Genomic DNA, 16129 nt, shown 5'->3' with positions numbered 1-16129 from the left:
GAAACTCTGCAGAGACGATCGGCAGGGGCGGTTCCCAATGTCTGTGGAGGGGGGGGGGTGCTGGCCATGCCCATGGGGACAACCCAATGTCTATTGTAGGGGGTCCCTAATGTTCATGGAGGCAGGATGGGGCTGCCGCAAGTGATCTCCCAATATACTGAGAGATCGGGGCATCTGCGTAATGACCCCCCTTGAGCTCAGCAGCCGGCTTCCCTAGCGAGTCCAGGCTCCATTACATAATTTGGTGTTTTTCTTTCATTATTATGACACTACTCAGGTGTGGGTGTTGCACACTGGAGTCATGAGCCATATTGTCAAAGGATGGCAGTTATCCTCTGGTTTGCTGTTGGGGCTTGCAAAGCAAACTGCTGCAGATGAAGGCATTATGACTGCTGCCAGATTACCAGGTACTGATCAACATGATACATTGCATATGGTCACACACAAGTTGAACATCAAATGAATGGAACACCTTTCAGTTGCAGTATATCTCAGACTTGACAATGACCTCCCTTATGCCAGAATAGAAAGCGTAGTGGAAGATGTTGCAAATATTGCCTGCTCCAGCCTGGCAGTAGCCAGGCACAAGAAATTGTTGCCCAAGATCACCTTCACAGCTACATCCTTGCCTTGCTCTAAGGCAACAGTTATGGGTGCAGCAGGTGACACATTTCAATGAAGACAATCTTAGTAAAGCAAAGACATCTGATGCACTATTCCTTGCCAAGGTCAAGGCAGAGGTGCTCCTTCAACACCATGAGTTTATTTTCTGTCATGCTGTAGTACAAAGGAGATGCATACTGTTGACCCAAATTAGAGAGCAAGTGATCCTTGCAGATTCCTTGACGTCAGGATAAAGTCCTTCAGCTCGTGCCACATCACTCTCTGCAGGCTGCAGCGAATTTAAACACTGAAAACTACGAAACATCTATAACTGATCCTTCTAAATAGCTGACTGCTCTTCCTGCTACTGAGCTACTGAGCACATGCATAGCTATGCAAGGTTAAAAGAGCATTAACTCAAGCATTGAGCTCCAAATTGACAGTGCTGCCATCAGATCAGTTATTGATGTCACAATATGCCTATACAACATGTCCAGCAGATGCTTCCTGCATGTGCATTAAAATAGTACCCAGTGTGGGTAGGACGATATGTGCCATGGACAGAAAGCATTTGAAACTAAACACTAATATTGCTGGAAAAGAAAGCACAAAGAAATTGAAATTTTATGGCGAGTCCATAAGAAAGTTTCCCTTATAAGAAAATAGACATTCATTTATATGCAAAAGTTACAATTATGAAAATATGTTATACTCAGATCAGTTGTGTATGATACAAAGGAAACAATTTCAGACAGGTATTAATAAAATATTTTATTGGAATTCATTACTATATTCATTTGATAAAACTGTTTTACAGAAATGGAGTTACTCCAATGGGCATCTGCATTGTGCTGTTTATTTGCAAATATTGGTCCAAAATACTGTACTTTGAATAGTGTCTATAGTGGGAAAATAAAACAGATATTTGCAAATAATAGGATGCCATCAAAAGGCTGGTGCAATGTCTATATTTTGCTGAACAGAGCCGTCACAACATACTCAACATAGTACCTGTGTTTTAAAATATAGTGATAATATGAAATATTTCCATCTCTTTTCCTGGAAACACATTATTCGAGGAAAATGGTGTTATGATTTTCATTATCTATTTTCTATTCATGTGTTTTATGGTTACTGCAGCAATAAATCATATGATCATAATAGGATAAATACTTAATAGTAGGAGTTGATTAAGCTAAGTTGGCTGGACAGCTGGTTCAAGATGCAGAGCAACGTTAACAATGCAGGTTTAATTCCCGTACCGGCTAAGGTTATTCATAAAGGCCCGCCTTCTCAACCTTGCCCCTTGCCTGAGGTGTGGTGATCCTCAAGTTAAATCACCACCAGTCAGCCTATGGTCATCTGAGACTATGGTGACTTTAACTTACCTTTTATTTAATAGTATACTGGCACATTGTGACAAACCTAATGTCAAGATGGCATAAACACTGCTTTGTACTGATTGGATAACCCGAAAATGGTAAATGCATATTTTCTATTTCCAAAAGTTACTGCATTGATAAAGATTAGCAATTTCAGCAGAATGAAATTTAAGAATTGGTGAAAGTAAAAATTCAGGCATGTAATATAATAGGATTGATTTTTTGATGGTCAAGATTCTTGCAATTTGCTTTAATGGCCATACAACTATTTAAGTAACTGTTCATTGAATACAGGATACTGCAAGTGCTGGGTTGGGTTGCAAGATCACAAATAATTAAACTGATCTAAGAATTAAATACATTTTTTTACCCATTGAAACTAACACTGGTATGCATTCTTTAAACAGTATTGTGTATTTGTGTACTGTACTCAGCATCAGAACACAGGCGGGTTAAGATAAAGCAACTGGGAAAGTTCTTCAATTAGCCAACATGAGCTGAGTTCTCACAATCCTATGCAAAACTACGTCCATATTGTTCTGATGAAAGATTGAAATGATTACAGATTAAAAGCTGAAACATTAACTATTTCTACACACACAGATGCTGCCCGACCTGCTGAGTATTTCCAGCATTTTCTATTTTTTATGATGCGTTGCTTTTCATACATTGTATGTTCTGGATTGTTTCAGTACAGCTCTTCTAACTGGTGAAAATACTAACCATCCTTACTTTAACTTATTTAACATCTTTACTAACTTATTTCAAACCATTAATGCTGGAAATAAAACTGAACAAAATTGTGACAGTAGGTGTAAAAATTAAACTAGAAGCTATCTACGAGGGCTTTGTTTAAAACTATCAATAGAAGCAACATTGCTGAGAGGTGAAACCAATCCAAGAAACATATCTTCAATTGCATTTGCTTAAATAGGTCAACAGAATTACTACTTCTATTTTGCAATTTCCACTTAACATTTTACCTTACCTTATGGCGCACCTTGAAAATGCAATTGAATAAGAAATGCATTGGCTACAGCAATAATGCAATTTTATTCTGAAGCCAGATTTTACTTTTAAATTGTTTCCAGATTTACTTTTTAGATTATTACCAAGCTGCTGGCAGAGGGGGACAAACTTGTATTCAAATTTCGTCAGACAGCATTTTCATGAAAAACATTTGAAACTTCTTTGTTTGGAGAAGGCGGATAGCTATCAAAGTTTGGCATCAAACAAAAGTAATGCTAGTTTTGTAATTTCATAAGAATTTTGCAAAATATTTTTGTAAATACAAGACACTGCAGACAAAATGATCTAATTTTGTTAGCAACATTTTTTTGTTTAAAGAATGTTTCACAGCCTGTGCGAGTGGAATGGCAGCAACTCATTTCGAATTTTAACAAAATAAGTATAAAACTTGAGCAATTAAAATGTGACGGTAACATTTGGATTCAACTTTGCATCTAAAATTTTAACTTTGTTTTTCCTGAAGGACTTCCAGTATACCTGTGGTGCATAACTGTTACCCGGAGATCCATCGGACTAAGGTGGGTAGTGGTGATCCAATATTCTGCATGATATCATGGAAGTGACTATTTGATGCAATGCAAAGCTAGGGGGAAAATACATCCATGGGACAATTAATATTTTCTACTGATGCTAACAACACAAAGTAAACAAAGCTAAAATAATACCTTATCTCTTGTAATTCCTCAGATACTAAATTACCCATCTTTACTATTATTTGGCGAGAATAGATGGAGGTACAATCGTGTTGTGCCATTTTAATACAACTTCTAGCAGCCAGCTAATAAGCAGTTTCGCCAGAGGCTTGGAAACATATCACATCTGCTCATCTTTCTTAGGGGAAGAGTGAGGGACTCCAGAAAGAAAAATAAAGGGGAAAACTAATCGGAGGTAACAAATCTGCACCTAGGCTCAGGTTTAGTTGTTCGGATTGCAACAAAAGACAAAAGGAAACAATCTACTTTGTGCAAGACCAACGTTGGAGCCCAGTCCCACGAGAGCAGAAACATGTCCCTCTTTATAGCAAGGCACAAATATTCCAAAGAGGTCAGGGTAAAGAGTAAATCTGAATAAATGCTTCCCTGGTCAGTCACTGATGTTGTATGGGTAAACATTATTGTTCTGATAGTCAACCTATTGTTAGTATTAATCACTTTCAAATTAACTATATAGAAAGCAAACTAATTGCAAAATAAATCTTCAATCCTTTGTACAAACAAAAGTTTGTACTTTTTTCCTAGTGTGGGAGAAAAAGAGGTAACGGCCAACAGTTTTAAATCTAAATTTAGGGTTACTCTTCACAGGAAAATGACAATTCTCCCAGAATATTTAGGAACACTCTAGCACAGGCATATTGGTTTATTTGAACAACTGTCTTAAAATTAATAGCACTGTTACCTTCAGGAATCCTAGTTGCCATAGGGAACTACAAAGATTTATACCTATCAATAAAAAAAAGTTACAACTACTGCTACAGCACAATGTGATAGTGCTAATGATGCTGCAAACATTCCATACCAAGATTATTACGCCTGTACTTGTTTACATTTAACTGTAGATCTTTGTCCCTAGTATTTTTTTGGATATATGTCTTCATTTACAATAAATTGTCTTCATATACCCAATAAATTTCAGATAAAGTAATAGAAATTCTATATAATCCTGTGCGTGTCAAGGCCTTAAAATGGGTATTTTCTTAAAAGTTCAGTTTTGTTTAATCGTGGCTGGATGTTTTTATTAAAAAGGGCTACATACTTCAAAACAATGTCGCCCAGAAATAGGCAGTCTTCAGGTCATCAACATGCATTTGACAATATATAAAATCTAGTGTTATATGCATGGTACTCACTAGTGCAAGACTGGGAAAGCTCTTGCACATACAGAAAATGCCCAATCACCAATCGATATTATACTGTACTTAACATACAATGTAAGTAATCAGAAAATACACATTAGTGATTGATACCTATTCACGGTAGTTTATTCTATTGTATCATTTATCACAATATGGGAATTAAATTATACTGTAACATTTGAAAAGTATTTCACAAATGGCACTTTTTACTGCTACATGACTTTGAATTAATATCAGTATGTCAAGTTGAGATTCAAAGTCAGCAAATAGATTTCATGAGAGCACAAAGACATAAATCTTGAGCTATCAATATAATCCTAAAATATATTCTTGAAACACCCTCCAGCCTGTGTGATTCTAAGTTTATGAAGACCGAGGATGGGTTCATTCTGTTTGTCCATCATGATGGACAGAGAGGGGTATCAGATGCTTGCAAGCAAATTACATGATTTCCATGGCCTGATACAAAGTTATGTTTTGTCACGTGAGGCACTGTTCATTTACATAAGAGTCATTGATGAAAGATTTGAGGAACTAAGAATGTATGTATTAATAGTTTTGTCAAGTTGATACTTATTTTGGCATGATGCAAAGCCAGATTATTAAAACAGACCCTTGTCTTTTTTCAAAAGATAAATCTGATACATACATCATTCATTTCATTATCAATAGACTTTTAAAAATGATCTGTACAGGAAACAAAGTTGAATGAACATATAAATTAATTATATGCATACTGACAAGTTGTTTCCATAAGAATAATGGCAGCTAACGAGATTTAAATTACAGTAACCACAAAGCCAAGTCGCATGAAATAATGCTAACGCTGAGTCAGTCAGCAATTCAAATACAGTATTTTGAGCATTGCACATTTATAATGTGACAAAGTTGTTTCAATAAAATCACAGCAATTAATGGATTCCATCTAATTCAAAATGCAGTGATTTCCTCTTGTCCAGCTTTCATGATAACACTTGCAAAGGTACCTAGCGAAAATAATTTCACACAAAATATTCAACAAGCACAATGCCCATTGAAAACTGTAAGAGTTCATTAACATTCTGACAGCAAACATGTGAAAATACAAAGAGATGGTTCGACAGAACAGCTACCCAATGTGCCACAGTGGAGTAAGAGTGTGTGCGCGTAGAGTATATGTGTCAGCATAGAAGCAATGGGGAGGGTGGCCCCTCATTAAATAATTGAAAATTATTGAATGGAGGAAACAAATTGGCTTGATAGACAGTGGGAAGCTAGGTATGAGGGCACAGCAGTAGCTAAATTCCAGGCAAGGATACTTCGCATACATATGCCACCTTGATAACTGAAGCAGTTAGCAAATAAATGTCATGCATCAGATATTCTTTCTTCTTTGACTTTGCTCCTTTTGCCGATTTAAATGGATAATTCTTTATTTCATTGCACATTTCTGGTTGCCCAAAAAACTGCTGAAATAATTTGGAATTCCTGAAGTTGATTTAAAAAGAAAAAGGCACTATTAGAGTACGACGGTCTCCAGAGTCATTCAGATTGTCCAAACTTCTGAGTAACTCCTCTTCCTTTCCAGTTTTATATTCTACAATCTGTTATTACAGAAGTCAATATTTCCTTTCTCAACTGTTTTTTGGTGGAAAGCCATTTAGAGATTTTGAATGTGCAGGCTTTCTGGCTACAAAAAAGACACAATCATAAAGGTATTTTAACATGGATTGGTCATTTTCTGTGTACGTTGACGGAACAGAGCTCTTTTCCACCTGCAATAGAAAACAGCAGATTAATTTTATCACAGTTCAGAATTATTTCTGAAATTAATGCTAAAAAATAATTCCTTTCAGACGGGCAAAATATTTAAGACTTTAAATAAAAACTGAAAATTCACCGTTTTATTTCTCTGTAGAAAAGCTAATACTTGTCTTTTTTCTTTTCACATGACTCTATATGCATCTTTTCTTAAACAGGTAATTTTCCAAAAGATTGGAAGCCATTTATTTACACAAATAAAATGTGTTCTGTTGCGTGCTGTTTGTGGCTTTTATTTTTTCTAATATAAATTAGCCTTCCTCAACTGTTTTTGTTGACTATTTCTTATTTTACTTTTCGGATATCTAGTTTTATAGTTTTTTTTCCTCATTATTTTAGCTCTTATGCCCAACATTTATTTCCAATCTTGTTTGATCTAATTTTATTCTGCATGGAAAAAAGCTGTTTTCATCTCCTATACAAAAGAAACACTAGTTCTCAGCACTTTCTGCTAGACCCATCATTCTTGATACCTTCCCCAAGTTTGTGATATCTGAAAAGTAGAAATGAAAGATTGATATTATACTCAAGAGCACAATTGCAGTGAGAACACATTACATTTCTAGACACTAATAATTTAAGCCAAGTTTGAAAATACTCCAAACACAGAAAAATAAAGTAGATGGTTTAATTTTTCTTCACGGACACATTGAAAAATAGTGGTCAGACTCAATAGTGCCAGAGATTCATGATAATTAATTCATTTTTACATAAAAGGTAATAAATATTTGGTATATTTTGCACTGATGATCTTTGAAGCAAAAAGCAGAAATTTATTCAAGCATGTTTCTGGAGAAAAACAGGATTAATTAATAAGGCAAGAATAGAAGCAGGGATAATCAAGACCAGCACAAAGAATTGTGCATGCTTATAATGCCAAAAAGCTTTCTCTTCATAAAATGTCCTATCCTCCGAAACATATTGATAAATATTGTGATGGAGGAAATATTAAGATGTTTGGCCAAATTAAATACATTCCAGGCTGCTAAGTGATGCAAGAGAAGAAATAGCAGAGACTCTGACCATCATTTTCCAATCCTTGCCATCTATAGGGATGGTGCTGGTGGAAAAAAGGACAGGTAATATTGTGCACCAACTTCTAGATGCAAACATTTTTGCATATTTTGTACCTAATTATCTTCATAAGTTCCAGGCAGACTCCCTTTGAAAGTTCTCCACAGACTCATGGATATCAAGATGACAAACTGGTAAATATCTTCAAACATGTTATCAGAAGCTCTTAAATTTAAATCAGTTATCTGGTGGGAACATGATGGCATCTTGATATTTATCAGGCTAATTTTTTGGGGACGTGTTCAAATTCCACCACTGTAGCTGGTGGAATTTGAAATTCAATTAACAAAAACCTGGAATTGAAAACTAGTCTCAAGAATGCTGACAATGGACAGAATTTTGCAGTGTGTTTGAACAGATTGCTGGCTGGTGTGGGAAATTCGGAGTGTAGCTTTCCAGCTTCACGGCTGAGTTTTCTCTTCAGATTCTCTGGGCACCTGTGCACAGAAAATTTTGGGGCGTGGTTTCCGTGGTCATGCTGGCAGGACATAGCTTGATAGAGCCAGTAACTCTGGCCCTACAGAGATCGGGTGCCACCTTTAAATCTGAGTTAAAACAAAACTCATGGACACGGGGGAAATTCCCGACAAGCACTGAGGCAGCAGCCCCCAGCCACCCACCTAAAAAAACAGGGCTCCAAGAAGGCCCCTGGTGCTGCCAACTGTCAGGTTGGCAATGCCAGGCAGTGCATTGCCTGGGTATATCTTTCTTCCTCCGGGGGCTATACTTACCTTTGCGTCCCTGGCAGGTTCCCTCGACTGCTTCTCATTTTTCAATATCTGTTGTAAATCTTGCTGAGGTGGGGAACCCCTTTAACTATGTTTAATTTTATTTAAATACATTTAAATGAGGCAGGAACCTACGTCACTGGCAAGCAGCAGGGAAAATCGGAAAATGAGATCTCACCAGTGATAATCTCATTTTCCAACTCTCGCGAGATGCAAACTACTGCCTCACAGCGCCAGGAACCCAGGTTCTATTTTGGGTAGATGGTGAGATGTTTTCACTGGTGGAAGAGTCTTGAACAAGGGGACATGGCTGCAAGATAAAGGGTCAGTCATTTAAAACTAAGGTGCATGGAAATTTCATCGCGCAGAGGGTGGTGAACCTTTGGAATTCTCTGCCCCAAAGGATGGTGGAGGCTGGATCATTAGAAGTATTTAAAGTGGAGGAGAATAAATATTTGATAGATTGAGGAATAGAGAACTATGGAAAATTGCACAGAAAAGGAATTGAGGCCAGCAGAGATCAGCCATGATCGTATTGAATGACTTGAAGGCAGCCTACTCCTGTTCCTATTTCTTGTGTTGTATTCTATACTCTTCAGAGGTCTTGAATTATCTCCTTGGAAACATCTTGGAGGTTAGACTCAATAATGTGCCCATTTTTCCAATTCACTGGAATTCCCAGCTAATCTAAATAGAAAACACCAGAACTTAAAAAAGGGTGTAAATCAGCTACACAATTACAGCTCAAGAAACCACAAATTTCACACTGTTTTTCCTTTAAGTATGAAAATTAAAGTTTCACCTATCATTCATGCACATTAATCATACATGGGTGGCATGGTAGCACAGTGGTTAGCACTGCTGCCTCATAACGCCAGGGACTTGGATTCAATTCTGACCTTGGGCGACTGTGGAGTTTGCGCATTCTCCCTGTGTCTGCATGGGTTTCCTCTGGGTGCTCTGGTTTCCTCCCACAGTGCAACAATGTACAGGTTAGGTGGATCGGCCATGCTAAATTGCCCCTTAGTGTCCAAAGGTGTGTCGGTCAGGGGGATTAGTGGGGTTAATGTGTTTGGGGTACGGGATAGGCTTAGGTAAGGTGCTCTTTCAGAGAATCAGTACAGACTTGATGGGGCTGAATAGCTTCCTTCTGCACTGTAGGGATTCTACATCTTTGTTTAAGAATTTTAATCAGGGAAACTTGCCACTTTGGTTGATTGGGGTTAAGCCATGGAGGAATTTAAAACTAAGATGGAGATTTGAAATTTCAGCTGTTGGCAGGGTGGGAAAAATTCTAGTTGTGGATCATTGCAGTTTAACAAAAATAGAGGCAATGTGAAAAAGGAATAAATGGGATTGTGACAGAATGGATGCAAAGTTGGTTTAATGGCAGGAAGCAGATAGTAATAGTGAACAATTGTTCTTTGGAGTGGAGGATGGCGTTCCTCAGGGGTTGGTACCAGGACCATTGCTTTTCAAGATATATTAATGCTTTGGGTGTACAGGGCACAGTTTCAAAATTTGTAAGATGACAAAAAACCTGGAACTATAGTGAACTCTGAGGATAGTGGCAAGACTTCAAAGGAATATAGGCAGGGTAGTGGAATGGGCATAAATGTGGCAGATAAAATTTAATGTAGACTAATATGAAGTGATAGACTTTGGGTGGCCCCGAGGTACATGTGTACAAAACTTTGAAGGTGCCAGGGTAGGTTGAGAGAGTGGGTAAAAAGGCATATGGAATCCTGGGCTTCATAATTAGAATACAATAGTAAGGAAGTTATGAAAGCCTTTATAAAATACTAATTTGGCCACAATTGGAGTACTGGGTCCAATTCTTGGCACCAAACTTTAGGAAGGATCTCAAGGCTTTAGAGAAAATGAAGAAAAGATTTACGAAAATAGTTCCAGGGATAGGGGACTTGAATTATCTGGATAGATTAGAGAAGTCGTACCTGTTCTCCTTTTAGAAAAGACTGAGAAGAAATTTGATGGAGATGTTCAAAATTAGAGTAGACAAGAGTAGAAAATGTTCCCATTTTGAAAGCAAGAAAACCAGAGCACCCGAATTCAAGGTGAACTGCAATAGGTGACGGGAATTATTATTTTTTTTGGAATGCACTGTCTGGGAGTATGGTGAAAGCAGATTTAATCATGGCTTGCAAAAGAGATTTAGATAAGCACCTAAAGAGAGAAAAAAAAGGTGTGTTATGGAAAATGTGCAGGGGAGTGAGACTAGCTGAGTTGATCTTGCAAAACTGGCACAGACACGATGGGCTGGAATGACCTCCTTGTGAGAGTAACCATTCTATGATTCTATAAAACCAAGTGCAAAAAGATTTTTGAACAAGTTGGAGTTTATGAAAGATGGCAATGGGAAATCAGCATGGGAAAGTTGGAATGACTGAGTTTGAATGTGACAAGAGTTCAAGAATCCAATGCCATGCTAACATCCAGACAAAAGATCCTTCATTGTTATGGCTCCACCACACTTTCTGATTTGATATTTTTGACCACTATTGATGTGATGCTCATGAGGGCTGAAACCTTATTTGCTTCTGTCAATAGCACATCTATGTTCTAATTTTGGGACCATACAAAATTTAGACGATCATGCTATATCCTGAAAGTGTGATACTCCATATCAACAGATGTGCACTTTTGGCATGTGTCTACTGTAACCATCGAAGGAATTGTGGTCACAACGCACATTAAATGCATTGTTATAACTTCGCAGTCCAGGTGGCACTAAGTTTTCTGTTTCAACTGCTGAATGAAGCACTTTGAGCGGAAATAGCTTGCAAATCTGATAAAAGATAGTATTAACCTTTCAAGGTCATTTACCAATACTGTCCTAAATCTTCAACAAATGTGCTACATATTTTCAGAATTTTAAACCTTTGGCAGGAGTTAAGGTCAGCTGTCACAACTTTAGAGGCATTTAGTTTATTTCCATGCATGCAACATGCTCTTTGTGCCATATGTTGAAATTTTTGCCCTGGGCTCTTTGTTCATATTGTAATTGTTTATTTTTGCCTGTATGTTTATATGGCCAACTACAGAACTTGTTATCTCCTCGGAATAGTACTAAATGAACATGTAAACACATCAGTAGCATTTAACTGTATTCTAATTCTAATAAAGATAGCACTATGCTAATAATGTTTTTAACAGTTGATGCCAAATATTGGACTAAAAACAGAATACACAAATTAACTGAAAGTCTATGGGACTACATAATTTAGCATATATAAAGAGGCTTTGCTCCAAATTCAACAGCAAAGAATATAGTCTTTTCAGTAGGTAAAATGAAGTGTCTTATGTCCTTAGGTTTTACTGAATGCAGTGCTGCGTATAATCGAACCTCTCAGGGACAAAGGAGAGGAATTATGCTTAGAACCCAAGGGAATAGGGGAGATCCTAAATGATTACTTTGCATCAGTATTCACGAAGGAGAGGGACGTGTTAACCATGAGTGTCTCGGAGGGAGGTGTTGACCCGTTAGAGAAAATCTCCATTACAAGGGAGGAAGTATTAGGTTTTTTAGGGAACATTAAAACTGACAAAACCCCAGGGCCTGATGGCATCTATCCTAGACTGCTCAGGGAGACGAGAGATGAAATTGCTGGGCCTCTGACGGAAATCTTTGTCGCTTCTTTGGACACAGGTGAGGTCCCTGAGGATTGGAGGATAGCGAATGTGGTCCCGTTGTTTAAGAAGGGTAGCAGGGATAACCCGGGTAATTATAGGCCGGAGAGCTTGACGTCCGTGGTAGGGAAGTTGTTGGAGAGGATTCTTAGAGACAGGATGTATGTGCATTTAGAACGGAACAATCTCATTAGTGACAGACAGCATGGTTTTGTAAGAGGGAGGTCGTGCCTTACAAATTTGGTGGAGTTTTTTGAGGAAGTGACAAAAACGGTTGACGAAAGAAGGGCCGTGGATGCCGTCTATATGGATTTCAGTAAGGCATTTGACAAAGTCCCACATGGCAGGTTGGTTAAGAAGGTTAAGGCTCATGGGATACAAGGAGAAGTGGCTAGATGGGTGGAGAACTGGCTTGGCCATAGGAGACAGAGGGTAGTGGTCAAAGGGTCTTTTTCCGGCTGGAGGTCTATGACCAGTGGTGTTCCGCAGGGCTCTGTACTGGGACCTCTGCTATTTGTGATATATATATATATATATAAATGATTTGGAAGAAGGTGTAACTGGTGTTATCAGCAAGTTTGCGGATGACACGAAGATGGCTGAACTCGCGGATAGCGATGAGCATTGTCAGGCAATACAGCAGGATATAGATAGGCTGGAAAATTGGGCGGGGAGGTGGCAGATGGAATTTAATCCAGATCAATGCAAAGTGATGCATTTTGGAAGAAATAATGTAGGGGGGAGTTATATAATAAATGGCAGAGTCATCAAGAGTATAGAAACACAGAGGGACCTAGGTGTGCAAGTCCACAAATCCTTGAAGGTGGTAACACAGATGGAGAAGGTAGTGAAGAAGGCATATGGTATGCTTGCCTTTATAGGACGGGGTATAGAGTATAAAAGCTGGAGTCTGATGATGCAGCTGTATAGAACGCTGGTTAGGCCACATTTGGAATACTGCGTCCAGTTCTGGTCGCCGCACTACCAGAAGGAAGTGGAGGCATTAGAGAGAGTGCAGAGAAGGTTTACCAGGATGTTGCCTGGTATGGAGGGTCTTAGCTCTGAGGAGAGATTGGGTAAACTGGGGTTGTTCTCCCTGGAAAGACGGAGAATGAGGGGAGATCTAATAGAGGTGTACAAGATTATGAAGAGGATAGATAGGGTGAACGGTGGGAAGCTTTTTCCCAGATCACAAGTGACGGTCACGAGGGGTCACGGGCTCAAGGTGAGAGGGGCGAAGTATAACTCAGATAGAGGGATGTTTTTTACACAGAGGGTGGTGGGGGCCTGGAATGCGCTGCCAAGTAGGGTGGTGGAGGCAGGCACGCTGACATCGTTTAAGACTTACCTGGATAGTCACATGAGCAGCCTGGGAATGGAGGGATACAAACGATTGGTCTAGTTGGACCAAGGAGCGGCACAGGCTTGGAGAGCCGAAGGGTCTGTTTCCTGTGCTGTAGTTCTTTGTTATATGTAGCACCATGTACATCTCATGATAAACTTTCACATGTTTGTCCATGTGCTTTGCCACATTTATCCCTCATGTGTTGAGGATATCTAATCTAAAAGGATTAAGTAATATACTGACAAGCTAGTAATGTGGATTGATCAAGAATTGTTCATTGCAATGGCCTTTTCTATTCATAATAATGTTTATGGTCAAGGGTCTTACCTCAATTTTGAATCCATATTGAAGTATGCAATGCCTGATGTCTTCATAACTCAGTTCTATTGACTTTTCGTTTGCCATATTCTCAAAATGATACAGCAACGGACCTAGGAGAAATTAGTTTAGGTTAGGCGGTCCTGTCAACCCATTCAATTTATAAGTTTACAATTGATTAAGATTACTCAGAAGATCACATACATGCAAAGGAGTTGTGTATAAAGTGATTCATAAAGGAGTCCCTTCCTAATTTGGGCATCAAATCATTCAAAATGATCATGATTTCTGCTATCAAGATTGAAGAAATACATTGAGTTTTGTTCCATTGTTTACTTATCCTATGTTGGGAATTATTTGGAATAAATTGTAATTCATTTCTTTGAAAAAGTTGAAGCAGAATTGATACCATAGTCCCCAGACTAATTAACCTACTTTACAACAAATTAAGTTACTACAATCCTCCCTGTTCACTGCTGCTATTATGACCTATTCAGCTTTATCCTCTAAGAACAACAGGCATTCTGAATGGCCATGAGACATAAAACATTGCTGCACAGCCATTTAATCAGTTATATTCTGAAGCTGCTTCTCAGCATTCATAAGGTCTTTCTCACCACTGAATTCCATTTAGAAGTGCAGAACAATTGCAACATTTTGTTTACTCTAGAATGCACTATCTAGAACACCTTTTAAGTTTTGAATTTGATCATATTTTATCAGAGCACTAATTGGTGGTTCTTATGGTAATAAAGCTTCTATGTGTGTTATTTTGATCCTGTGATGTCCATGTATTTTGGAGGAATATAGCTGCCTTTTTTTAGGCAACCTGGATGAAGTGGTCAGTTGTAGGAGGAATGTCAAGAAAAAAGGATGTACTGGGCTCAGAGGTGACATGAGAAAATCTGTAATTTTGACCGGAATGATCTGTGAGCATGGAAGACCTGAAAAATGTCTCAAAAGATTATGGACGTGTGGGCCAGTCATCCAATTCTAACATTTGCAGCATATAAATGATATTTAACATAACAGTTGAACAATAATGAAAATACCCGGATGTTTTAAGATTTTTGTTAAACACAGCTATCGCTGCACAATGAACTATGTTAAACATGTATCGAAAAACAATGCTGTAACAGTGTTGTCTACATACTATTTTTATATGATAGACCACATTGCAACAGAAACTGTGAAATTATGGTTTCCCATTTTCACAACTCATTTAAATTGTTTTATTTCCAGTTAAATTTAAAGCAGGATTGCACAGAACCCTTTTCTTACAAATAGATATTGCTGGTAACCCTATATTGAAGCCTGCACCTATCTTCTTTAACTGTGTCACTTGCAAATTCCATTCAACCTCTCAAAGTTTAGGACTGCAGAGAGGAGGCAAACCGTTCAAAAATGTTGACCTATTCAAGTCACTAAGAATTTTGTGTGAACTTCAATACAATACTGTCTTTGGAGCTCCATTCCTGAACTTCAAAATGTCCTACAAGTCTAAAACTTTCCAAGATTTACTTTTGATACAAGAATTGAGGAACAATTCAAGTCTTGCGTATTCAATAGGTTTATTCATACTCTGAAATATCTTTTATTATTGTATATTGCACATTAGAAAATAAATCTAAACTTGAGGCCCCTTATGGCTCTGTGTGCTATAAATGCTTGATACCCCTAATTGGTATGTGTATTTTGTTCACACACTGTAAACTATGCACTTTTGAAATAAAATATAAACTTCCCCGTAGAGCACAGGAATAGGGTATTGCTGTTATTATCCTCATTAATGATCTGAATGAATGAAGATATTGGGGCAACGGGGTACAAGTTTCCGGATGAAATGAAGGTTTGTGAGAGTGAGGATGTGAAAAAACTACTTTGAGTGGATCATCATACAGTGGGGAAATGGTGCATGATTGGTAAACGGCATCTAACTTTGATAAATGTAGTGCTGTGCATGTGGGTAGAGCCAATGCCAAGCATACATACACCTTACAGAGTACAGAACTGAAATCTGTTGAAAGAAATAAAAAGATGCTCAATTGTCTTTGGTTCATAATCCTGTGAAATGATAATCAAACATTGGTTGCATTGCCTGGATGGTTCAATATAAATCAAAATACAATATTTTCATTGTATTACTTTGTTATGCCTTCACTTAGAATACATCACCCTCTTACATGGTAGAATTTGGAAGTTTTGGTAATGGTTCGAAAGAGGGCTAACTGACTGATGCCCAACTTATACGACCTCAATTACCTAATTCCCAAACTCGGCAGAAAGCTGAATCATTCTTCTGTTCCCTTTCCCTCTGCGCCTATTTCTTTGCCAAGAACTCTTCTTGCAC

The 16129-nt window shown here is 38.0% G+C and overlaps 1 protein-coding gene across 4 annotated transcripts in view; it reads right to left on the bottom strand.

Annotated features, from left to right (window-relative positions):
• Window positions 1–4711: 4711 nt before the first annotated feature.
• The window catches only part of carnmt1 (carnosine N-methyltransferase 1), a 33057-nt gene continuing 21639 nt past the window's right edge, over window positions 4712–16129 (bottom strand). For 2 of the 4 annotated variants that reach the window (XR_013498174.1, XM_078214535.1), the window contains 2 exons: window positions 13789–13892; window positions 7282–9155 (listed from right to left, as the gene is read on the bottom strand). Coding sequence is in view for 2 of the 4 variants with exons in the window: in XM_078214535.1 (XP_078070661.1) it covers window positions 9135–9155; window positions 13789–13892 (125 nt within the window). In the remaining 2 variants the exon portion in view is untranslated. Of the gene's footprint in view, window positions 6621–7281; window positions 9156–13788; window positions 13893–16129 lie in introns of those variants that run through there. The other 2 variants (XR_013498173.1, XM_078214534.1) reach the window with 2 other exon arrangements.

The sequence above is a fragment of the Mustelus asterias genome, chromosome 6, assembly GCF_964213995.1.
Source record: "Mustelus asterias chromosome 6, sMusAst1.hap1.1, whole genome shotgun sequence".
In the NCBI taxonomy this organism is placed as follows: domain Eukaryota; kingdom Metazoa; phylum Chordata; class Chondrichthyes; order Carcharhiniformes; family Triakidae; genus Mustelus; species Mustelus asterias.
Note: the sequence above shows the minus strand (reverse complement) of the source record. Positions and strands in the feature narration are given on the sequence as shown.